At 42.8% G+C, this 24,585-nt stretch overlaps 1 protein-coding gene across 1 annotated transcript in view; it reads left to right on the forward strand.

Annotated features, from left to right (window-relative positions):
* Positions 1 to 24,353, forward strand: part of LOC110504940 (receptor-type tyrosine-protein phosphatase-like N) — a 233,826-nt gene extending 209,473 nt beyond the window's left edge. The window contains exons 12-22 of the mRNA XM_036965260.2: positions 3,706 to 3,915; positions 6,448 to 6,675; positions 11,805 to 11,952; positions 12,506 to 12,579; positions 12,693 to 12,770; positions 13,042 to 13,161; positions 15,073 to 15,239; positions 20,917 to 20,970; positions 22,074 to 22,138; positions 22,287 to 22,360; positions 22,473 to 24,353. Of these exons, the coding sequence (XP_036821155.2) occupies positions 3,706 to 3,915; positions 6,448 to 6,675; positions 11,805 to 11,952; positions 12,506 to 12,579; positions 12,693 to 12,770; positions 13,042 to 13,161; positions 15,073 to 15,239; positions 20,917 to 20,970; positions 22,074 to 22,138; positions 22,287 to 22,360; positions 22,473 to 22,544 (1,290 nt within the window). The 3' untranslated portion in view covers positions 22,545 to 24,353. The remainder of the gene's footprint in view (positions 1 to 3,705; positions 3,916 to 6,447; positions 6,676 to 11,804; positions 11,953 to 12,505; positions 12,580 to 12,692; positions 12,771 to 13,041; positions 13,162 to 15,072; positions 15,240 to 20,916; positions 20,971 to 22,073; positions 22,139 to 22,286; positions 22,361 to 22,472) is intronic.
* Positions 24,354 to 24,585: the final 232 nt, after the last annotated feature.

Genomic DNA, 24,585 nt, shown 5'->3' on the forward strand with positions numbered 1-24,585 from the left:
TCATGTTTATATAATAGGCCTGCTGGTGAATTAGTGATGTTTATATAATAGGCCTCCTGGTGAATTAGTCATGTTTATATAATAGGCCTGCTGGTGAATTAGTCATGTTTATATAATAGGCCTGCTGGTGAATTAGTCATGTTTATATAAAAGGCCTGCTGGTGAATTAGTGATGTTTATATAATAGGCCTGCTGGTGAATTAGTCATGTTTATATAATAGGCCTGCTGGTGAATTAGTCATGTTTATATAATAGGCCTCCTGGTGAATCAGTCATGTTTATATAATAGGCCTGCTGGTGAATTAGTCATGTTTATATAAAAGGCCTGCTGGTGAATTAGTCATGTTTATATAATAGGCCTCCTGGTGAATTAGTGATGTTTATATAATAGGCCTGCTGGTGAATTAGTCATGTTTATATAATAGGCCTGCTGGTGAATTAGTCATGTTTATATAATAGTTCTGCTGGTGAATTAGTCATGTTTATATAATAGGCCTGCTGGTGAATTAAAATGTCATATAATACTACCAATACATCTAATGATATTGCCTTCACATGAATAATGTTTGATGCACTATTTTAGAGTTATTTTCTTCATTTTATTGAAACAATAAAATTGAATACCACAATTTATCAGCTAGGCTGAATACAATCAAAGACAATAACACCAAAACATGGTGTTTAAGGGCAAGAGAAGATCGTGTTTAGGGGGCAACTGTGTCTCTACCGTTCGCTCCTTTTTAGTAGTTTTGCTTTAAAAGGTTAAACAGTATGTAGTGTGCTTTTTTCTCTCTCTGCTCTCACCTCAGCTAGAGGTGCCAGCTGGTGGGGGTGGGTAGGGGGGGTTGCTGTGGTTACAGGGTCGGTTTGGCACTGTGATGAAAGACGTGATGATGTAACGTGTCTGCCTCCCGTTACTGGCCCTGCAGATAACAGCTAATCATTCCTCAACAATGAGTCACTTTTACTTTGTGTGTTGTGTTGATTGTATGTTTAAAAAAAATGTATTGCCATTTTCAGCATTATTGTGATCATTATTGTGATCATTATTGTGATCATTATTGTGATCATTATTGTGATCATGTTAATGTCAGTGGTTCTGCCTATGCCGGCTGCAGTGATGTTAATCAGGGATTATCTGTGGCTGACTGAGTGGCTGAGAAGGGTTAGAGGTCAAGGGTCAGGGGTTGAAGAGGTGATAGAGGGGGGGCCTGGAACCCTGGCTAATTTAGTTATTTGGTGTTTTGTTCCTTGTTTCTTGTGTTATACTGCTATGTTGCTGACTAATGTTTAGTGGGGTCAGACATCAGTAATGTATTCGTTATATTCACTGCCCCTCCGAGGACCCTCTCTACAACTCTTAACCCCTACCCCCCAGAACCTTACCCCATCTCTACAACTCTTAACCCCTACCCCCCCTCCAGGACCTTACCCCCTCTCTACAACTCTTAACCTCTACCCCCCCTCCAGGACCTTACCCCATCTCTACAACTCTTAACCCCCACCCCCCAGGACCTTACCCCATCTCTACAACTCTTAACCCCTACCCCCCAGGACCTTACCCCATCTCTACAACTCTTAACCCCTACCCCCAAGGACCTTACCCCCCTCTCTACAACTCCTAACCCCTACCCCCAAGGACCTTACCCCCCTCTCTACAACTCTTAACCCCTACCCCCAAGGACCTTACCCCCTCTCTACAACTCTTAACCCCTACCCCCCAGGACCTTACCCCTTCTCTACAACTCTTAGCCCCTACCCCCCAGGACCTTACCCCCTCTCTACAACTCCTAACCCCTACCCCCAAGGACCTTACCCCCTCTCTACAACTCTTAACCCCTACCCCCAAGGACCTTACCCCATCTCCCCTGGCCTCTACAACTCCTAACCCTTACCCCTCAGGACCTTACCCCCTCTCTACAACTCTTAACCCCTACCTCCCAGGACCTTACCCCCTCTCTACAACTCTGGAGTAGCAGGTGAGGAGCCCCAGTCCGAAGCCCTGTCCCCTCCATCCCACAGTCCGTTCATGCTCCCCCTCCCCGGGACATTTTAAGGAGAGGGAGGGAGAGGGAGGGAGGGAGAGGGAGGGAGGGAGGGAGAGAGAGAGAGGGAGGGAGAGGGAGGGAGAGGGAGGGAGAGAGAGAGAGAGAGAGGGAGAGAGAGAGAGAGGGAGAGAGAGAGAGAGAGAGAGAGAGAGAGAGAGAGAGAGAGAGAGAGAGAGAAATTGGGTTGAATGTCCAGGGTGTTAGTTAGTGAGGTGTAGGTTGGATCACTAGAGAGTGAGCAGGGCGCCTCTTCCCCTAACGACCACACATTACACCGAGCATTTCTCTGTTGCCATGGAAGAAGCCTGGCCCAGTCCTCCCCCAGCGAGGCTGCCAGACACCAGCTTCAAAAGACAGGGGGTGGTATCATGCTGTGCTCTCGCTCTCTATCTCTCTTTCTCTCTCTCAATTCAATTTCAATATAAGGGGCTTTATTGGCATGGGAAACATATGTTTACATTGCCAAAGCAAGTGAAGTAGACAATAAACAAAAGTGAAAATCCCAAATTGTTTGGATAGTCAAGTTACACACAGCTCTGACTTACACACCCCACCAGACATGTCACCAGGGGTCTTTTCACAGTCCCCAAACCTAGAACAAATTCAAGGAAATGTACAGTATTATATAGATCCGTTATTGTATGGAACTCCATTCCATCTCATATTGCTCAAATAAACAGCAAACCTGGTTTCAAAAAACAGATCAAGCAACACCTCACGGCACAACGTCTCTCACAGTGTGTTTTTCTGTATTGACATGTAGGCTACGTGCCTTTTTAGTTCTGTCCATGAGCTTTTCATGTCTATTAATGTTCTGTATTATGTTTCATGTTCTGTGTGGACCCCAGGAAGAGTAGCTACTGCTTCAGCTGTGGGTAGCAGCTAGCAGGTAGCCTAGTGGTTAGAGTTTTGGGCCAGTAACCGGAAGGTTGCAAGATCAAATCCCTGAGCTGACAAGGTAAAACAATCTGTTGTTCTGCCCCTGAACGAGGCAGTTAACCCACTGTTTCTAGGCCATCATTGGAAGTAAGAATTTGTTCATAACTCACTTACCTCGTTAAAATATATATATATATATTTGGCAGGAGGTTAGGAAGTGCAGCTCAGTTTTCACCTCATTCTGTGGGCACTGTGCACGTAGGCTGTCTTCTCTTGACGGCCAGGCCTGCCTACGGTGGCCTTTCTCAATAGCAAGGCTATGCTCACTGAGTCTGTACATATTCAAAGCTTTCTATTGTACACAGAGGATAATTCTGCACACACTGTCTCAATTTGGTGTTTGTCGCATTTTGTGATTTCTTGGTTGGTGTCGGACCCCAGACCTCACAACAATGAAGGGCGATGGGCTCTATGACTGATTCAAGTATTTTTAGCCAGAGATCCTAATTGGTAATCGACACCGCAGTTTTCAGCAGTGTTATTTTATTAACAAGGACATTTCTAAGTCCCCCCAAACTTTTGAACGGTAGTGTACATGTAAACAAACAGATATCTTTGTCGACATGAATCTTTCTCTTTCCTATTTCCCTTGACCCCTTTCCTTCCTTCCTTCCTTCCTCTCTCTCTCTCTCTCTCTCTCTCTCTCTCTGTCTCTCTCTCTCTCTCTCTCGTGCTCTCTCTCTCTCTCTCTCTATCTCTCTCCCCCCGCCCCCTACAGAGGAGCGAGGGTCATGGGCTGCCCCATGCCACGCGGGTGAGGGAGGGCTCCAGTGGGCTGGTACTGACGCTGGTGTCCATGGCGTGTGTGGGCGGGGTGGTGGTGGTAGCATTGACCATCGCCTGTCTCCGACACCATGCCAAGCAGCTGGCCTCAGGGAAACTGGGCCTCGGACCCGAGGGAGGACCGGAGACACACGTTGACTACCAGGTAGGAGAGGTCAGGAGGTACTTTGTCCCAAAGGACACCCTATTCTTTATATAACTACTTCTAAACCAAAACTTTTCAACCAAAACATTTGAAGACGTTGGAAAATATTGGATTTGCAAAAAGTAAAGGAATTCTGTCATTATTTTCACCAAACTTTTAATCTAAATTCCTTTTTTTTTTAATTCTGTTTGTGGATTTCATATTGAAAATATATATAGATAATTGGTTAATTGGTTTGACTTATGTACACCTGAGGCAACGGACATTCAGGAGAGTATTATGGGATGCTGTGTGCTCTATTCATTCTCTTTACAGCCCTGCCGTTAGTTGAAGGCAGCCAATCCAATAGTTTCAGAAAAGTAGTTACTTTCTTAGATCTGTATTCAAATAGCTTTAAAAAGTAGTCCTTTTTAGGGGGTCTGTATTCAAATACATTGCTCAAAAAAATAAAGGGAACAATTAAACAACACAATGTAACTCCAAGTCAATCACACTTCTGTGAAATCAAAATGTCCACTTAGGAAGCAACACTGATTGACAATACATTTCACATGCTGTTGTGCAAATGGAATAGAAAACAGGTGGAAGTTATAGGCAATTAGCAAGACACCCCCAATAAAGGAGTGATTCTGCAGGTGATAACCACAGACCACTTCTCAGTTCCTATGCTTCCTGGCTGATGTTTTGGTCACTTTTGAATGCTGGCGGTGCTTTCACTCTAGTGGTAGCATGAGACGGAGTCTACAACCCACACAAGAGGCTCAGGTATTGCAGCTCATCCAGGATGGCACATCAATGTGAGCTGTGGCAAGAAGGTTTGCTGTGTCTGTCAGCGTAGTGTCCAGAGCATGGAGGCGCTACCAGGAGACAGGCCAGTACATCAGGAGACGTGGAGGAGGCCGTAGGAGGACAACAACCCAGCAGCAGGACCGCTACCTCCGCCTTTGTGCAAGGAGGAGCAGGAGGAGCACTGCCAGAGCCCTGCAAAGTGACCTCCAGCAGACCACAAATGTGCATGTGTCTGCTCAAACGGTCAGAAACAGACTCCTTGAGGGTGGTATGAGGGCCCGACGTCCACAGGTGGGGGTTGTGCTTACAGCCCAACACCGTGCAGGACGTTTGGCATTTGCCAGAGAACACCAAGATTGGCAAATTCGCCACTGGCACCCTGTGCTCTTCACAGATGAAAGCAGGTTCACACTGAGCACATGTGACAGACGTAACAGTCTGGAGACACCGTGGAGAACATTCTGCTGCCTGCAACATCCTCCATCATGACCGGTTTGGCAGTGGGTCAGTCATGGTGTGGGGTGGCATTTCTTTGGGGGCCGCACAGCCCTCCATGTGCTCTCCAGAGGTAGCCTGACTGCCATTAGGTACCGAGATGAGATCCTCAGACCCCTTGTGAGACCATATGCTGGTGAGGTTGGCCCTGGATTCCTCCTAATGCAAGACAATGCTAGACCTCATGTGGCTGGAGTGTGTCAGCAGTTCCTGCAAGAGGAAGGCATTGATGCTATGGACTGGCCCGCCCGTTCCCCAGACCTGAATCCAATTGAGCACATCTGGGACATCATGTCTCGCTCCATCCACCAATGCCACGTTGCACCACAGACTGTCCAGGAGTTGGCGGATGCTTTAGTCCAGGTCTGGGAGGAGATCCCTCAGGAGACCATCCGCCACCTCATCAGGAGCATGCCCAGGCATTGTAGGGAGGTCATACAGGCACGTGGAGACCACACACACTACTGAGCCTCATTTTGACTTGTTTTAAGGACATTACATCAAAGTTGGATCAGCCTGTAGTGTGGTTTTCCACTTTAATTTTGAGTGTGACTCCAAATCCAGACCTCCATGGGTTGATAAATTTGATTTCCATTGATATTTTTTGTGTGATTTTGTTGTCAGCACATTCAACGATGTAAAGAAAAAAGTATTTAATAAGAATATTTCATTCATTCAGATCTAGGATGTGTTATTTTAGTGTTCCCTTTATTTTTTCGAGCAGTGTAGTTAGCTCCACCTGGAAAGAGAGTACCTTTCCAAATGCATAGTTAAACCTCTAGTTCTCCCGGCCTGTCACCGGTAAGGGTTAGAGGTTATAGGTAAGGCCTTAGTTAACATGAAAGACTGTGGGGGTCTCAATCATAGTGATGATTATGTCGATCATGATGGAATAGAATACACCTTCATTATTGTGACAACAATCACCAAACTACTTCCTCTGCTTCACATGACAAATGACGAAGATGATAGTGAACAGGTGTCATAATGATGAAGATGTTTACAGCAAATGAGGATGATAGTAAACCGGAGGAGTCATAATAATATAGGTGTTAACCACGAACGATGATTATCGCAGATGAAAATGATGATACCCAGTTAGCTTCTCGTTTTAAATGTCTTTGTTCATTTTCTCAGAAGTTGTGACGATATAATCATATTTATGGGCTGATGAAAGTGATTAACATATTGTTTAGTGGAATCTCTCTCTCTCTCTCTCTCTTTCTCTCTCTCTGTTGACTTTCTCAGGAGCTCTGCAGGCAGCACATGGCAGCCAAGCCGTCGTTCAGTCGTCAGGAGGCGGTGGGCGGGGGAGCGGGGGGTCGGAGGGGGACAGACACCTCCAGGGTGAGCAGTGTGTCGTCCCAGTTCAGTGACGGCCCACAACACAGCCCCTCCTCACACAGCAGTACGCCCTCCTGGAGCGAGGAGCCCGCCCAGTCCAACATGGACATCTCTACTGGTCACATGATACTGGTCAGTATGAGAGGGTATGGGGTCATTATATTTACTACTGGTCAGTATCAGAGGGTATGGGGTCATTATATTTACTACTGGTCAGTATCAGAGGGTATGGGGTCATTATATTTACTACTGGTCACATGATACTGGTCAGTATCAGAGGGTATGGGGTCATTATATTTGCTACTGGTCAGTATCAGAGGGTATGGGGTCATTATATTTACTACTGGTCAGTATCAGAGGGTATGGGGTCATTATATTTATTTTTGGTCAGTATCAGAGGGCATGGGGTCATTATATTTACTACTGGTCAGTATCAGAGGGTATGGGGTCATTATATTTACTACTGGTCAGTATCAGAGGGCATGGGGTCATTATATTTACTACTGGTCAGTATCAGAGGGTATGGGGTCATTATATTTACTACTGGTCAGTATTAGAGGGTATGGGGTCATTATATTTACTACTGGTCAGTATCAGAGGGTATGGGGTCATTATATTTACTACTGGTTAGTATCAGAGGGCATGGGGTCATTATATTTACTACTGGTCAGTATCAGAGGGTATGGGGTCATTATATTTATTTTTGGTCAGTATCAGATGGCATGGGGTCATTATATTTACTACTGGTCAGTATCAGAGGGCATGGGGTCATTATATTTACTACTGGTCAGTATCAGAGGGTATGGGGTCATTATATTTACTACTGGTCACATGATACTGGTCAGTATCAGGGTATGGGGTCATTATATTTACTACTGGTCAGTATCAGAGGGTATGGGGTCATTATATTTACTACTGGTCAGTATCAGAGGGTATGGGGTCATTATATTTATTATTGGTCAGTATCAGAGGGTATGGGGTCATTTTTACTACTGGTCAGTATGAGAGGGTATGGGGTCATTATATTTACTACTGGTCAGTATCAGAGGGTATGGGGTCATTATATTTACTACTAGTCAGTATCAGAGGGTATGGGGTCATTATATTTACTACTGGTCAGTATCAGAGGGTATGGGGTCATTATATTTACTACTAGTCAGTATCAGAGGGTATGGGGTCATTATATTTACTACTGGTCAGTATCAGAGGGTATGGGTCATTATATTTATTATTGGTCAGTATCAGAGGGCATGGGGTCATTATATTTACTACTGGTCAGTATCAGAGGGTATGGGGTCATTATATTTACTACTGGTCAGTATCAGAGGGTATGGGGTCATTATATTTACTACTAGTCAGTATCAGAGGGTATGGGGTCATTATATTTACTACTGGTCAGTATCAGAGGGTATGGGGTCATTATATTTACTACTGGTCAGTATCAGAGGGTATGGGGTCATTATATTTACTACTGGTCAGTATCAGAGGGTATGGGGTCATTATATTTACTACTAGTCAGTATCAGAGGGTATGGGGTCATTATATTTACTACTGGTCAGTATCAGAGGGTATGGGTCATTATATTTATTATTGGTCAGTATCAGAGGGCATGGGGTCATTATATTTACTACTGGTCAGTATCAGAGGGTATGGGGTCATTATATTTACTACTGGTCAGTATCAGAGGGTATGGGGTCATTATATTTACTACTGGTCAGTATCAGAGGGTATGGGGTCATTATATTTACTACTGGTCAGTATCAGAGGGTATGGAGTCATTATATTTACTACTGGTCAGTATCAGAGGGTATGGGGTCATTATATTTATTATTGGTCAGTATCAGAGGGTATGGGGTCATTGGGGGTCACCCAAATTGGTCTACACGGACAAGTTCTGGCCTGGTTTAGATCTTATCTGTCGGAAAGATATCAGTTTGTCTCTGTGAATGGTCTGTCCTCTGACAAATCAACTGTACATTTCGGTGTTCCTCAAGGTTCCGTTTTAGGACCACTATTGTTTTCACTATATATTTTACCTCTTGGGGATGTTATTCGAAAACATAATGTTAACTTTCACTGCTATGCGGATGACACACAGCTGTACATTTCAATTAAACATGGTGAAGCCCCAAAATTGCCCTTGCTAGAAGAATGTGTTTCAGACATAAGGAAGTGGATGGCTGCAAACTTTCTACTTTTAAACTCGGACAAAACAGAGATGCTTGTTCTAGGTCCCAAGAAACAAAGAGATCTTCTGTTGAATCTGACAATTAATCTTAATGGTTGTACAGTCGTCTCAAATAAAACTGTGAAGGACCTCGGCGTTACTCTGGACCCTGATCTCTCTTTTGAAGAACATATCAAGACCATTTCAAGGACAGCTTTTTTCCATCTACGTAACATTGCAAAAATCAGGAACTTTCTGTCCAAAAATGATGCAGAAAAATTAATCCATGCTTTTGTCACTTCCAGGTTAGACTACTGCAATGCTCTACTTTCCGGCTACCCGGATAAAGCACTAAATAAACTTCAGTTAGTGCTAAATACGGCTGCTAGAATCCTGACTAGAACCAAAAAATTTGATCATATTACTCCAGTGCTAGCCTCTCTACACTGGCTTCCTGTCAAAGCAAGGGCTGATTTCAAGGTTTTACTGCTAACCTACAAAGCATTACATGGGCTTGCTCCTATCTATCTCTCTGATTTGGTCCTGCCGTACATACCTACACGTACGCTACGGTCACAAGACGCAGGCCTCCTAATTGTCCCTAGAATTTTTAAGCAAACAGCTGGAGGCAGGGCTTTCTCCTATAGAGCTCCATTTTTATGGAACGATCTGCCTACCCATGTCAGAGACGCAAACTCGGTCTCAACCTTTAAGTCTCTACTGAAGACTCATCTCTTCAGTGGGTCATATGATTGAGTGTAGTCTGGCCCAGGAGTGGGAGGGTGAACGGAAAGGCTCTGGAGCAACGAACCACCCTTGCTGTCTCTGCCTGGCCGGTTCCCCTCTTTCCACTGGGATTCTCTGCCTCTAACCCTATTACAGGGGCTGAGTCACTGGCTTTACTGGGGCTCTCTCATGCCGTCCCTGGAGGGGGTGCGTCACCTGAGTGGGTTGAGTCACTGATGTGGTCATCCTGTCTGGGTTGGCGCCCCCCCCCCCCCTTAAGTTGTGCCGTGGCGGAGGTCTTTGTGGGCTATACTCAGCCTTGTCTCAGGATGGTATGTTGGTGGTTGAAGATATCCCTCTAGTGGTGTGGGGGCTGTGCTTTGGCAAAGTGGGTGGGGTTATATCCTTCCTGTTTGGCCCTGTCCGGGGGTGTCCTCGGAGTGGGCCACAGTGTCTCCTGACCCCTCCTGTCTCAGCCTCCAGTATTTATGCTGCAGTAGTTTATGTGTCGGGGGGCTAGGGTCAGTTTGTTATATCTGGAGTACTTCTTCTGTCCTATTCGGTGTCCTGTGTGAATCTAAGTGTGCGTTCTCTAATTCTCTCCTTCTCTCTTTCTCTCTCTCGGAGGACCTGAGCCCTAGGACCATGCCCCAGGACTACCTGACATGATGACTCCTTGCTGTCCCCAGTCCACCTGGCTGTGCTGCTGCTCCAGTTTCAACTGTTCTGCCTTATTATTATTCGACCATGCTGATCATTTATGAACATTTGAACATCCTGGCCATGTTCTGTTATAATCTCCACCCGGCACAGCCAGAAGAGGACTGGCCATCCCACATATGCTCTCTCTAATTCTCTCTTTCTTTCTCTCTCTCGGAGGACCTGAGCCCTAGGACCATGCCCCAGGAATACCTGACATGATGACTCCTTGATGTCCCCAGTCCACCTGACTGTGTTGCTGCTCCAGTTTCAACTATTCTGCCTTATTATTATTCGACCATGCTGGTCATTTATGAACATTTGAACATCTTGACCATGTTTTGTTATAATCTCCACCCGGCACAGCCAGAAGAGGACTGGCCACCCCACATAGCCTGGTTCCTCTCTAGGTTTCTTCCTAGGTTTTGGCCTTTCTAGGGAGTTTTTCCTAGCCACCGTGCTTCTTCACCTGCATTGCTTGCTGTTTGGGGTTTTAGGCTGGGTTTCTGTACAGCACTTTGAGATATCAGCTGATGTACGAAGGGCTATATAAAATAAATTTGATTGATTGATTATATTTACTACTGGTCAGTATCAGAGGGTATGGGGTCATTATATTTATTATTGGTCAGTATCAGAGGGTATGGAGTCATTATATTTACTACTAGTCAGTATCAGAGGGTATGGGGTCATTATATTTACTACTGGTCAGAGTCCTCAACTCAACATGTGAAATTGACATAAAAAAACAGTGATACACCTTACTACCGTAATGTGAAAGATATAGGGCTGGTTTCCCGGTTTCCCGGCTGGTCCTCCACTTTTGAGGAGATTGAGCATGCTTTTTAGTCCGGGACCGGGTTCAATCTGTGACCAGGACCGGGTTTAATCTGTGACCAGGACCGGGTTTAATCTGTGACCAGGACCGGGTTTAATCTGTGACCAGGACCGGTTTTAATCTGTGACCAGGACCGGGTTTAATCTGTGACCAGGACCGGGTTTAATCTGTGACCAGGACCGGGTTTAATCTGTGACCAGGACCGGGTTTAATCTGTGACCAGGACCGGGTTTAATCTGTGACCAGGACCAGGTTTAATCTGTGACCAGGAAGCAGATCCTCATTGTTTAATAATGATGACGTTCTGGAGCTTTCATCAAAACACACTGTTACAGCTAGTAGAATATCTGTTACAGCTAGTAGAATATCTGTTACAGCTAGTAGAATATCTGTTACAGCTAGTAGAATATCTGTTACAGCTAGTAGAATATCTGTTACAACTAGTAGAATATCTGTTACAACTAGTAGAATATCTGTTACAGCTAGTAGAATATCTGTTACAGCTAGTAGAATATCTGTTACAGCTAGTAGAATATCTGTTACAACTAGTAGAATATATGTTTCAACTAGTAGAATATCTGTTACAGCTAGTAGAATATCTGTTACAGCTAGTAGAATATCTGTTACAGCTAGTAGAATATCTGTTACAGCTAGTAGAATATCTGTTACAACTAGTAGAATATCTGTTACAGCTAGTAGAATATCTGTTACAGCTAGTAGAATATCTGTTACAGCTAGTAGAATATCTGTTACATCTAGTAGAATATCCCATGAGAATGGGGAGGAGATTCTGAACTCTCCTCTTAACGTTAGTGTTCCTCTCTGCCCCAGGCCTATATGGAGGATCATCTGGAGAATAAGGACCGTCTGCTGAAGGAGTGGGAGGATCTTTGTTCCTACCAGGCTGAACCCAGTGCTGTCACTGTAGCACAGAGTGAAGCCCACCTGGAGAAGAACCGCTGTTCGGACTCTCTTCCCTGTGAGTCTTACATACGTCTCCTCGGGTTTATCCTCCTCCGGTTTCAGGCTGGGATTCAAATGGACTCAGACGAATAACCTGTTCGCTGTGGTTGACTTAATGTGGATTTCTGTTTGAGCTGGCATCCGTAGCGTTTACAGCAAACGTGATCTCAGAGCTGAATGTCAGGGGAAATGCCTTTAAAAGTCTATTGCTGTTCACGGGCCGTTAATTAAACTGTGTTGGATTGGCACCTTATTTCTGTACCTCCTGTACAGCTTGGTCTGTTACTATCTGTTCTGATCCTCCTGTACAGCTTGGTCTGTTACTATCTGTTCTGATCCTCCTGTACAGCTTGGTCTGTTACTATCTGTTCTGATCCTCCTGTACAGCTTGGTATGTTACTATCTGTTCTGATCCTCCTGTACAGCTTGGTCTGTTACTATCTGTTCTGATCCTCCTGTACAGCTTGGTCTGTTACTATCTGTTCTGATCCTCCTGTACAGCTTGGTCTGTTACTATCTGTTCTGATCATCCTGTACAGCTTGGTCAGTTACTATCTGTTCTCTTCCAGATGATCATTCCCGTGTGAAATTGAAGGCAGAGAGCAACTCCACGAAGGAAGACTACATTAACGCCAGCACCATAGTAAGATCTCTGACTGCTACTCTTGAGATGGTGATGGTGTAGACTTTGTCCCGTAGTTGACACAATGTCACACGTCACAAATGTCATTATTATTCTCTCTCTGTAAACCCCAGATTGACCATGACCCTCGACTGCCTGCTTACATCGCCACCCAGGGACCACTGGCACACACAATCGCTGACTTCTGGCAGGTCAGTAGCACACACCATCGTTGACTTCTGGCAGATCAGTGGCACACACCATCGTTGACTTCTGGCAGATCAGTGGCACACACCATCGTTGACTTCTGGCAGATCAGTGGCACACAGTACACTGAGGAAACATTATTGCTAACACTAAAGACTGTGGTAGTCAAAGGTGACCAATACGGTGTATTTGTTGTGTAGTAGTACATTTGACACAGATATCTCACAATGTGCCGGTATAGTACAATACTTTTGTAACTGCTGTGTTGTTCTATAGACAGTCTGGGAGAATGGCTGTACAGTGATAGTGATGACGACAGCCCTGGTTGAGGATGGAGAGATTCAGTGTGTTCGCTACTGGCCTGACGAGGGATCCTCCCTCTACCACATCTACGAGGTGAGGGGGTTTGACTCTGGATAGACACAAGCTGGTGTGTGTGTGTGTGTGTGTGTGTGTGTGTGTGTGTGTGTGTGTGTGTGTGTGTGTGTGTGTGTGTGTGTGTGTGTGTGTGTGTGTGTGTGTGTGTGTGTGTTTGAATCTTTTTATTATTGTTCTTCGACCAAATAAAATGCTATTTCTCTGTTAAAAAAATTAACAACATACTTTGCATGCTTATAGAGAAGGGGCACTCAACATGTACTGCACTGACACGAATGACTGATGATAGGTTGAAAGAAATTGATAATACGAAGATTGTGGGAGCTGTACTGTTAGATTTCAGTGCAGCCTTTGATATTATGTTGTTGAGAACTTGTGTTGTGGCTTTTCAACTTCTGTCATATCCTGGATTCAGAGCCATCTATCTAATAGAACTCAAAGGGTTTTCTTTAATAGAAGTGTCTCTAATGTAAAACAGGTAAAGTGTGGTGTACCGCAGGGCAGCTCTCTAGGCCCTCTACTCTTTCCTATTTTTACCAATGACTTGCCACTGGCATTTAAAAAAAAAAAGCCTTTCTGTCCATGTATGCTGATGATTCGACCATGTATGCATCAGCAACCACAGCTAATGAAGTCACTGAAACTCTTAACAAAGAGTTGCAGTCTGTTTTTGGAATGGGTGGCCAGTAATAAACTGGTCCTGAACTTCTCTAAAACTAAGATAATTGTATTTGGTACAAATCATTCCCTAAGTTCTAGACCTCAGCTGAATCTGATAATGAATGGTGTGGCTGTTGAACAAGTTGAGGAAACTGAATTACTTGGTGTTACCTTAGATTGTACACTGTCATGGTCAAAACATATAGATTCAATGGTTGTAAAGGTGGGGAGAGGTCTGTCTGTAATAAAGAGATGGGGAGAGGTCTGTCTGTAATAAAGAGATGGGGAGAGGTCTGTCCCTAATAAAGAGATGGGGAGAGGTCTGTCTGTAATAAAGAGATGGGGAGAGGTCTGTCTGTAATAAAGAGATGAGGAGAGGTCTGTCTGTAATAAAGAGATGGGGAGAGGTCTGTCCCTAATAAAGAGATGGGGAGAGGTCTGTCTGTAATAAAGAGATGGGGAGAGGTCTGTCCGTAATAAAGAGATGAGGAGAGGTCTGTCTGTAATAAAGAGATGGGGGAGAGGTCTGTCCGTAATAAAGAGATGGAGAGAGGTCTGTCTGTAATAAAGAGATGGGGGAGAGGTCTGTCCGTAATATAGAGATGGGGAGAGGTCTGTCTGTAATAAAGAGATGGGGGAGAGGTCTGTCCGTAATAAAGAGATGGAGAGAGGTCTGTCCGTAATAAAGAGATGGGGAGAGGTCTGTCTGTAATATAGAGATGGGGAGAGGTCTGTCCCTAATAAAGAGATGGGGGAGAGGTCTGTCCGTAATAAAGAGATGGAGAGAGGTCTGTCCGTAATAAAGAGATGGGGAGATGTCTGTCCGTAATAAAGAAATGGGGGAGAGGTCTGTCCGTAATAAAGAGATCTGCTCTGCTTTTTTGACCCCACACTCCAAAAAGCAAGTCCTGCAGGCTCTAGTTTTATCTTGTCTTGATTATTGTCCAGTCATGTGGTCCAGTGCTGCAAAGAAAGACCTAGTTAAGCTGCAGCTGGTCCAGAACCGAGCGGCACGTCTTGCTCTTCATTGTAATCAGAGGGCTGATATAAATACTATGCTGCCAGTCTCTCTTGGCTAAGAGTTGAGGAGAAAAATGAATGTGTTGAAAATCCCAAATTGTTTACATAGTCAATTTACACACAGCACTGACACCAACACTTACTCCACCAGACATGCCACCAGGGGTCTTTTCACAGTTCCCAGGTCAGAGCAAAAATTTTCTACCAGGTGAATTTGTATTACATATCTCTATGGATATTCCCTACCAGGTGAATTTGGTCTCTGAACACATCTGGTGTAAAGACTTCCTGGTTCGTAGTTTCTACCTGAAGAACGTTCAGACCCAGGAGACTCGTACCTTGACACAGTTCCACCTGCTCAGCTGGCCCTCCAACGGAATCCCTACCTCCACACGCCCTCTGCTGGACTTCCGCAGGTACTGCAAATAACCTCGAGGTTAGAGCTTTGGGCCAGTAACTGAAAGGTTGCTGATATAAATATCAGAGCCGTCAAGGTGAAAAATTCTGTCAATGTGTCCTTGAGCAAGACACTTGGCCCTAATTTGCCCCAGGTGCGCCATACTACTATATGCCTGACACTGTAAAACAATATATTTCACTGCACCTATCTGGTCTATGTGACAATATATTTCACTGCACCTATCTGGTCTATGTGACAATATATTTCACTGCACCTATCTGGTCTATGTGTCAATATATTTCACTGGACCTATCTGGTCTATGTGTCAATATATTTCACTGCACCTATCTGGTCTATGTGTCAATATATTTCACTGCACCTATCTGGTCTATGTGTCAATATATTTCACTGGACCTATCTGGTCTATGTGTCAATATATTTCACTGCACCTATGTGTCAATATATTTCACTGCACCTATCTGGTCTATGTGTCAATATATTTCACTCACTGTAAAACAATATATTTCACTGCACCTATCTGGTCTATGTGACAATATATTTCACTGCACCTATGTGGTCTATGTGTCAATATATTTCACTGCACCTATCCGGTCTATGTGACAATATATTTCACTGGACCTATCTGGTCTATGTGACAATATATTTCACTGCACCTATCTGGTCTATGTATCAATATATTTCACTGCACCTATCTGGTCTATGTGTCAATATATTTCACTGCACCTATCTGGTCTATGTGACAATATATTTCACTGCACCTATCTGGTCTATGTGTCAATATATTTCACTGCACCTATCCGGTCTATGTGACAATATATTTCACTGCACCTATCTGGTCTATTTGTCAATATATTTCACTCACTGTAAATCAATATATTTCACTGCACCTATCTGGTCTATTTGTCAATATATTTCACTCACTGTAAATCAATATATTTCACTGCACCTATCTGGTCTATGTGTCAATATATTTCACTCACTGTAAATCAATATATTTAACTGCACCTATTTGGTCTATGTGTCAATATATTTCACTGCACCTATCTGGTCTATGTGTCAATATATTTCACTGCACCTATCTGGTCTGTGTCAATATATTTCACTGCACCTATCTGGTCTATGTGACAATATATTTCACTGCACCTATCTGGTCTGTGTCAATATATTTCACTCAATGTAAAACAATATATTTCACTGCACCTATGTGGTATATGTGTCAATATATTTCACTGCACCTATGTGGTCTATGTATCAATATATTTCACTGCACCTATCTGGTCTATGTGTCAATATATTTCACTGCACCTATCTGGCCTATGTGTCAATATATTTCACTGCACCTATCCGGTCTATGTGTCAATATATTTCACTGAACCTATCTGGTCTATGTATCAATATATTTCACTGGACCTATCTGGTCTATGTCTCAATATATTTCACTGCACCTATCTGGTCTATGTGTCAATATATTTCACTGGACCTATCTGGTCTATGTGTCAATATATTTCACTGCACCTATCTGGTCTATGTATCAATATATTTCACTGCACCTATCTGGTCTATGTGTCAACATATTTCACTCACTGTAAAACAATATATTTCACTGCACCTATCTGGTCTATGTGACAATATATTTCACTCACTGTAAAACAATATATTTCACTGCACCTATCTGGTCTATGTGTCAATATATTTCACTGCACCTATCTGGTCTATGTGTCAATATATTTCACTGCACCTATCTGGTCTATGTGACAATATATTTCACTGCACCTATGTGGTCTGTGTCAATATATTTCACTGCACCTATCTGGTCTATGTGTCAATATATTTCACTGCACCTATCTGGTCTATGTGTCAATATATTTCACTCACTGTAAAACAATATATTTCACTGCACCTATTTGGTCTATGTGACAATATATTTCACTCACTGTAAAACAATATATTTCACTGCACCTATCTGGTCTATGTGTCAATATATTTCACTGCACCTATCTGGTCTATGTGTCAATATATTTCACTGCACCTATCTGGTCTGTGTCAATATATTTCACTGGACCTATCTGGTCTATGTGTCAATATATTTCACTGGACCTATCTGGTCTATGTGTCAATATATTTCACTGCACCTATCTGGTCTATGTGACAATATATTTCACTGGACCTATCTGGTCTATGTGTCAATATATTTCACTGCACCTATCTGGTCTATGTGACAATATATTTCACTCACTGTAAATCAATATATTTCACTGCACCTATCTGGTCTATGTGACAATATATTTCACTGCACCTATCTGGTCTATGTGTCAATATATTTCACTCAATGTAAAACAATATATTTCACTGCACCTATCTGGTCTGTGACAATATATTTCACTGCACCTATCCGGTCTGTGACAATATATTTCACTGCACCTATCTGATCTATGTGTCAATATATTTCACTGCACCTATCCGGTCTATGTGACAATATATTTCACTCACTGTAAAACAATATATTTCACTGCACCTATCTGGTCTATGTGTCAATATATTTCACTGCACCTATCCGGTCTATGTGACAATATATTTCACTCACTGTAAAACAATATATTTCACTGCACCTATCTGGTCTATGTGTCAATATATTTCACTGCACCTATGTGGTCTATGTGTCAATATATTTCACTGCACCTATCTGGTCTATGTGTCAATATATTTCACTGCACCTATCTGGTCTATGTGTCAATATATTTCACTGCACCTATCTGGTCTATGTGTCAATATATTTCACTGCACCTATCTGGTCTATGTGTCAATATATTTCACTGCACCTATCTGGTCTATGTGTCAATATATTTCACTGCACCTATCTGGTCTATGTGTCAATATATTTCACTGCACCTATCCGGTCTATGTGACAATATATTTCACACTGTAAAACAATATATTTCACTGCACCTATCTGGTCTATCTGGTCTATGTGTCAATATATTTCACTCACTGTAAAACAATATATTTCACTGCACCTATCTGGTCTATGTGACAATATATTTCACTGCACCTATCCGGTCTGTGACAATATATTTCACTGCACCTATCTGGTCTATGTGACAATATATTTCACTCACTGTAAAACAATATATTTCACTGCACCTATCTGGTCTATGTGTCAATATATTTCACTCATTGTAAAACAATATATTTCACTGCACCTATCTGGTCTATGTGTTAATATATTTCACTGCACCTATCTGGTCTATGTGACAATATATTTCACTGCACCTATCTGGTCTATGTGTCAATATATTTCACTCACTGTAAAACAATATATTTCACTGCACCTATCTGGTCTATGTGTCAATATATTTCACTGCACCTATGTGGTCTATGTGTCAATATATTTCACTGCACCTATCTGGTCTATGTGTCAATATATTTCACTCAATGTAAAACAATATATTTCACTGCACCTATCTGGTCTGTGACAATATATTTCACTGCACCTATCCGGTCTGTGACAATATATTTCACTGCACCTATCCGGTCTATGTGACAATATATTTCACTCACTGTAAAACAATATATTTCACTGCACCTATCTGGTCTATGTGTCAATATATTTCACTGCACCTATCCAGTCTATGTGACAATATATTTCACTCACTGTAAAACAATATATTTCACTGCACCTATCTGGTCTATGTGTCAATATATTTCACTGCACCTATCTGGTCTATGTGTCAATATATTTCACTCACTGTAAAACAATATATTTCACTGCACCTATCTGGTCTGTGTGTCAATATATTTCACTGCACCTATCTGGTCTATGTGACAATATATTTCACTGCACCTATCTGGTCTATGTGTTAATATATTTCACTGCACCTATCTGGTCTATGTGACAATATTTTTCACTGCACCTATCTGGTCTATGTGTCAATATATTTCACTCATTGTAAAACAATATATTTCACTGCACCTATCTGGTCTATGTGACAATATATTTCACTGCACCTTTCTGGTCTATGTGACAATATATTTCACTGCACCTATCTGGTCTATGTGTCAATATATTTCACTCATTGTAAAACAATATATTTCACTGCACCTATCTGGTCTATGTGTCAATATATTTCACTGCACCTATCTGGTCTATGTGACAATATACTTCACTGCACCTATCCGGTCTATGTGTCCCTGTCTCCCTGGTTCTACTGTGTATGATACTGTAGCTGTAACCTAGTAGCAGATGGGGGTCTGTGAAACTCACTCCTCAGCCTCAGGTGTCTCCTCTTGCACTGCCGAATAGGATAAGAAGCTTCGGGAGGGCGGTCGTGTCTGTTTGCAAGGCAGAGGTCCAGGGTTAGAGCCTCGGGTATGAGCCGAATCGGGAGGAAGCGGTACTCGCTAAGCAAACAGCGTGATGTCCTTTTCACTATCATATGGCCAGTGATGCCCCATAGGGTCCTGTATGACCTAGCCTCCTTGACCCTTGACCCTGACAGGATTAATGAAACCTGTGTACTGTATATTAGCCTTCATTTTTAGTTGTCCCTCCCTGATTGTCCCTCTCTTCCTCTAGCCATCTCTCGTTCCAACCATCTATATGTCTCCGTCCCTCTCTCTCAGTGACGGTGGTCAGCTATTGGCCCTTGGGGTTCCCACATCTCCCAGTGTCATTTTTGTGATTTGCAGCTAGTAGTCTGGGTCCAGTTGCATAGTCACAAAAATGATTATTGGCAGGTGTGACTGCAGCAGGAGTCGACGCTGGCCGGATAGTCCATCAGTCTCCTCCCCCTTTCTTATTTTCTTCCATCCTTCCTTCCTTCCATCCTTCCTTCCATCTTTCCTTCCATCTTTCCTTCCTTCCATCTTTCCTTCCTTCCATCCTTCCTACTAACCTTCCTTCCATCTTTCCTTCCTTCCATCCTTCCTTCTAATCTTCCTTACATCCTTCCATCCTTTTTTCCATCCTTCCATCTTTCCTTCCTTCCATCCTTCCTTCTAACCTTCCATTCTTCCTTCCTTCCATCCATCCTTCCTTCTAACCTTCCTTCCTTTTATCCATTCTTCCTTCCTTCCTTCCATCATCCCTTTCTTCCTTCCCTCCTCTACTCCTCCCTCACTTTCTGTCCTGTCCACTGAAGGGTTGAGCTTCTCTAACCTCAACCTCAAAGACTATTGTTTTATAACTAACTTGAATTGTTATCCTTTAGGCAGGCAGAGTTTGGCATTTTGTTTTTCTGTGTATGGTTTAAGATCAGTACAGTAGAAATGTAACACAGTACTGCAGTACCCAATTTAAACTTGTCAGCTAAAATGATATTTTATGAAATATTCTCTATCCCTCCTCCCTCCCTCTCTCCCACCCCCTCTCTCCCTCCCCTCCCTCTCTCCCACCCCCTCCCTCTCTCCCTCTCTCCCTCCCCTCCCTCTCTCCCACCCCCTCCCTCTCTCCCACCCACCCACCCCTCCCTCTCTCCCACCCCTCACTCTCTCCCACCCACCCCTCCCTCTCTCTCACCCCCTCCCTCCCTCACTCCCACCCCCTCCCTCCCTCACTCCCACCTCCTCCTCCCTCTCTCCCACCCCTCCCTCTCTCCCACCCACCCCTCCCTCTCTCCCACCCACCCCTCTCTCTCTCCCTTCCTCCCTTCCTGTCCTCTGCCTCCCTCCAACAGGAAGGTGAATAGGTGCTACAGAGCTCGATCCTGCCCCATCATCGTCCACTGCAGGTAAATTTAGCTCAGTGTCTTCATCGACAAAGGGCCATAGAAGTTGGCTGTGCAGCACAAACAGGTAGAACAGACATTTGCATCCCTTTTGATATTTTAAGTAGAAATTGTGCAACAATATTGAATTTAAAAAACAAACATGTTATATTAAATGAAGGGCTCTTTTAATATAGACCATAATAAATCTGATTGTAAATATGAATGAAGACTTGCTGAAGTGCAAATAGTTCAGCATTTGACATGTCCCTCTGTGCATCTTCTGTGACTTCCAAGAAGATTTTAACCCACTTAAACCCCCTCAAAAAAATTCTCAAAGTTGTCATCATCATTGTAAATCCCTAGTTTATTTTGTTGCTTTGGCAAAGTAATTATTGAAGATTATTAATTTACGTCTGTCCATCATTTTAAGATCAACCCTGTTTTGTGAACTGAACTCTCATTTTAATATGGAGAAACAATTTATTTTTGAAACAAATTTTCAAAAGAAACACTGAAACATCTAATAGTCAAATCATAGTGTAAAAGCAGGTTGTACTCTTCTTGTTTTAGCCTTTAGCCTCTTTGTCCTTTGTGGAGGAAACACAGAACGGGTCAAACGTAGCACGTCAACCCTACTACCCTTAGAGAGAAACGTTTTGACAAAAAAAATAAAAAAATAGTGAAGCTGGCATTCGATTGCCGTTCCCAATTAGACAGAAGAGTCCATTCCCTCTGTCACGAGGGGATTTTTGGCTGATTTAAGATGAAATTACAGTAGTCTGTTACTTTATTTTACACTTAATAGGCACTTACAATATATATATATTTTCTTTAACCTCTTTTATATTGGAAAACATGTTATTTTTGTAAGTTTAAAATGTGCGCTTTATGACATAATGTTACAATTAGATTACATTTTTTTTTTAATTAAAAAACGTTTTTAAAAGGGTCTTGGAACCTCTAACCCTGACAATTTGACTGGAAAACTCATGGGTACACACGCAATGTCTGCCTGTCCACCCATTATGACATCATTGAATAGGGACACCCGTTCTATAGATCCCATTTCTGCGGTCTTTATGACGTGCCGTGTGATCTGACGAGGTATTCCCTGTCTCGTACAGTGACGGCACTGGCAGAACGGGAACCTACATCCTTATTGACATGGTCCTCAATCGCATGGCTAAGGGTGAGTCAGACATCTTGATCTTGTCAGACGTCTTTGATAGTCTGGCCTTGTAGTTTATATCACTGGATAGACACCAGGATAGTATTACGAGTCAGAGATTCCTTGTTGGCGAATGTGATATGTCGTAATGCGTACTGTGTGTTTCCAGGCGTGAAGGAGATTGATATTGCTGCGACATTGGAACACATTCGGGATCAGAGACCGAACTTAGTCCGCACCAAGGTATGGCCTTCTCAACTATACATCTCATGGCAGCAGCATGATCTGTCTGTGTGCGTGCATGCGTGCGTTTGTATCTCTGACAGTCTCCCTCGCTTTCTGGCACCCTCTTCAGGATCAGTTTGAGTTTGCACTGACTGCCGTGGCAGAAGAGGTCAATGCCATCCTGAAGGCTCTGCCACAGTGAACCATGTGTCTACCACCTCTACCACCTCGTGTGCCAGAACCTTACAACTAGAATTACCATGAAAGTTATGCATCATAATACCAATGACGGCCATATTGAGTGTCCCCCATGATTGTACCATTCCCACTGCTGTGGTCTGACGGGTTGTTGACGATCTAGTAATTCTATTTCTATGGCCATTATTAACCCTTCCTCTACATCCAGATACACAACCAGGGAGGAACTACATTTCCCAGAGTCCATTACTATTACACCAATGACCATAGGAGTCAGCAAGACCGTACAAACAGATCTGAGGCCAGGCTGCTATCATAATGAAATTAAATGAGGTTTTAAAAAATCCTGTAGATTATTCCGTTCAGGCAAAAACACTTTAAATGTACAGTAGGACCCCTTTACAGTGTCTTGTTATTCAATTTTAGATTGAGATTTGGTCTTAAAATACTGTGACTTGATTCTGTAACATTTCTCCTTTCTCTGATTCTCAGTCTCAGACATGTCTCACTAGAGATATTACAATTACCATGATCCCTCCTGTTCTGTTGTCATGGAGATGTTGTATTACCATGATCCCTCCTGTTCTGTTGTCATGGAGATGTTATATTACCATGATCCCTCCTGTTCTGTTGTCATGGTGATGTTGTCATGGAGATGTTGTATTACCATGATCCCTCCTGTTCTGGTGTCATGGAGATGTTGTATTACCATGATCCCTCCTGTTCTGTTGTTATGGAGATGTTATATTACCATGATCCCTCCTGTTCTGTTGTCATGGTGATGTTGTCATGGAGATGTTATATTACCATGATCCCTCCTGTTCTGGTGTCATGGAGATGTTGTATTACCATGATCCCTCCTGTTCTGTTGTCATGGAGATGTTATATTACCATGATCCCTCCTGTTCTGTTGTCATGGTGATGTTGTCATGGAGATGTTATATTACCATGATCCCTCCTGTTCTGGTGTCATGGAGATGTTGTATTACCATGATCCCTCATGTTCTGTTGTCATGGAGATGTTGTTTAAAACCACATTGTACTCTAGAAGGTATACATCCATATAACATAACAGCATGAGGCCCGTGGCTTGTTTATGCAGGAAGACAGAGACCCTCACTATGGTAAGGATGAAGTGAGTGACATACTAGTGTACGATACGCTACACCAGTTTCTCTAAGGGGCTGGCGTTTACCTCTAACATGATTGTCTGTTATTAAACTGTAACTAAACCCTAGTGTACAATACGTTACACCAGTTTCTCTAAGGGGCTGGCGTTTACCTCTAACATGATTGTCTGTTATTAAACTGTAACTAAACCCTAGTGTACAATACGTTACACCAGTTTCTCTAAGGGGCTGGCGTTTACCTCTAACATGATTGTCTGTTATTAAACTGTAACTAAACCCTAGTGTACAATACGTTACACCAGTTTCTCTAAGGGGCTGGCGTTTACCTCTAACATGATTGTCTGTTATTAAACTGTAACTAAACCCTAGTGTACAATACGTTACACCAGTTTCTCTAAGGGGCTGGCGTTTACCTCTAAGTTTAACTCTAAGCCCAATGATTTATTTATATCCATTTTGTAATTGAACTATTACTGTACACTGACTACCTAATCACTCACATCTGAATCATATCAATTAGTGTCTTTAATAATGTTACTGTAAAACCTCTGTGTTTATTGTAAATAATTCACCTGATTATTTATTATATGTTTATTAATGTAGCAAACACATAGAAAACAACTATAAAAATATTTTTCACTCATCGTATGTAATTAAATCTCTATCGTGATGTGGTGCAACAGCATAAAGGGGTCTGACTGTGTTCTTTTCCATTCACATCCCATAATACTGACTAGTAACCAATGTCTACATCCCTACATCCCATAATACTGGCAGGTAACCATTAGGAACCAATGTCTACATCCCTACATCCCATAATACTGACAGGTAACCATTAGGAACCAATGTCTACATCCCTACATCCCATAATACTGACAGGTAACCATTAGGAACCAATGTCTACATCCCTACATC

This window comes from Oncorhynchus mykiss, chromosome 3 (assembly GCF_057628025.1).
Source record: "Oncorhynchus mykiss isolate SJ-2025 chromosome 3, ASM5762802v1, whole genome shotgun sequence".
Lineage (NCBI taxonomy): Eukaryota > Metazoa > Chordata > Actinopteri > Salmoniformes > Salmonidae > Oncorhynchus > Oncorhynchus mykiss.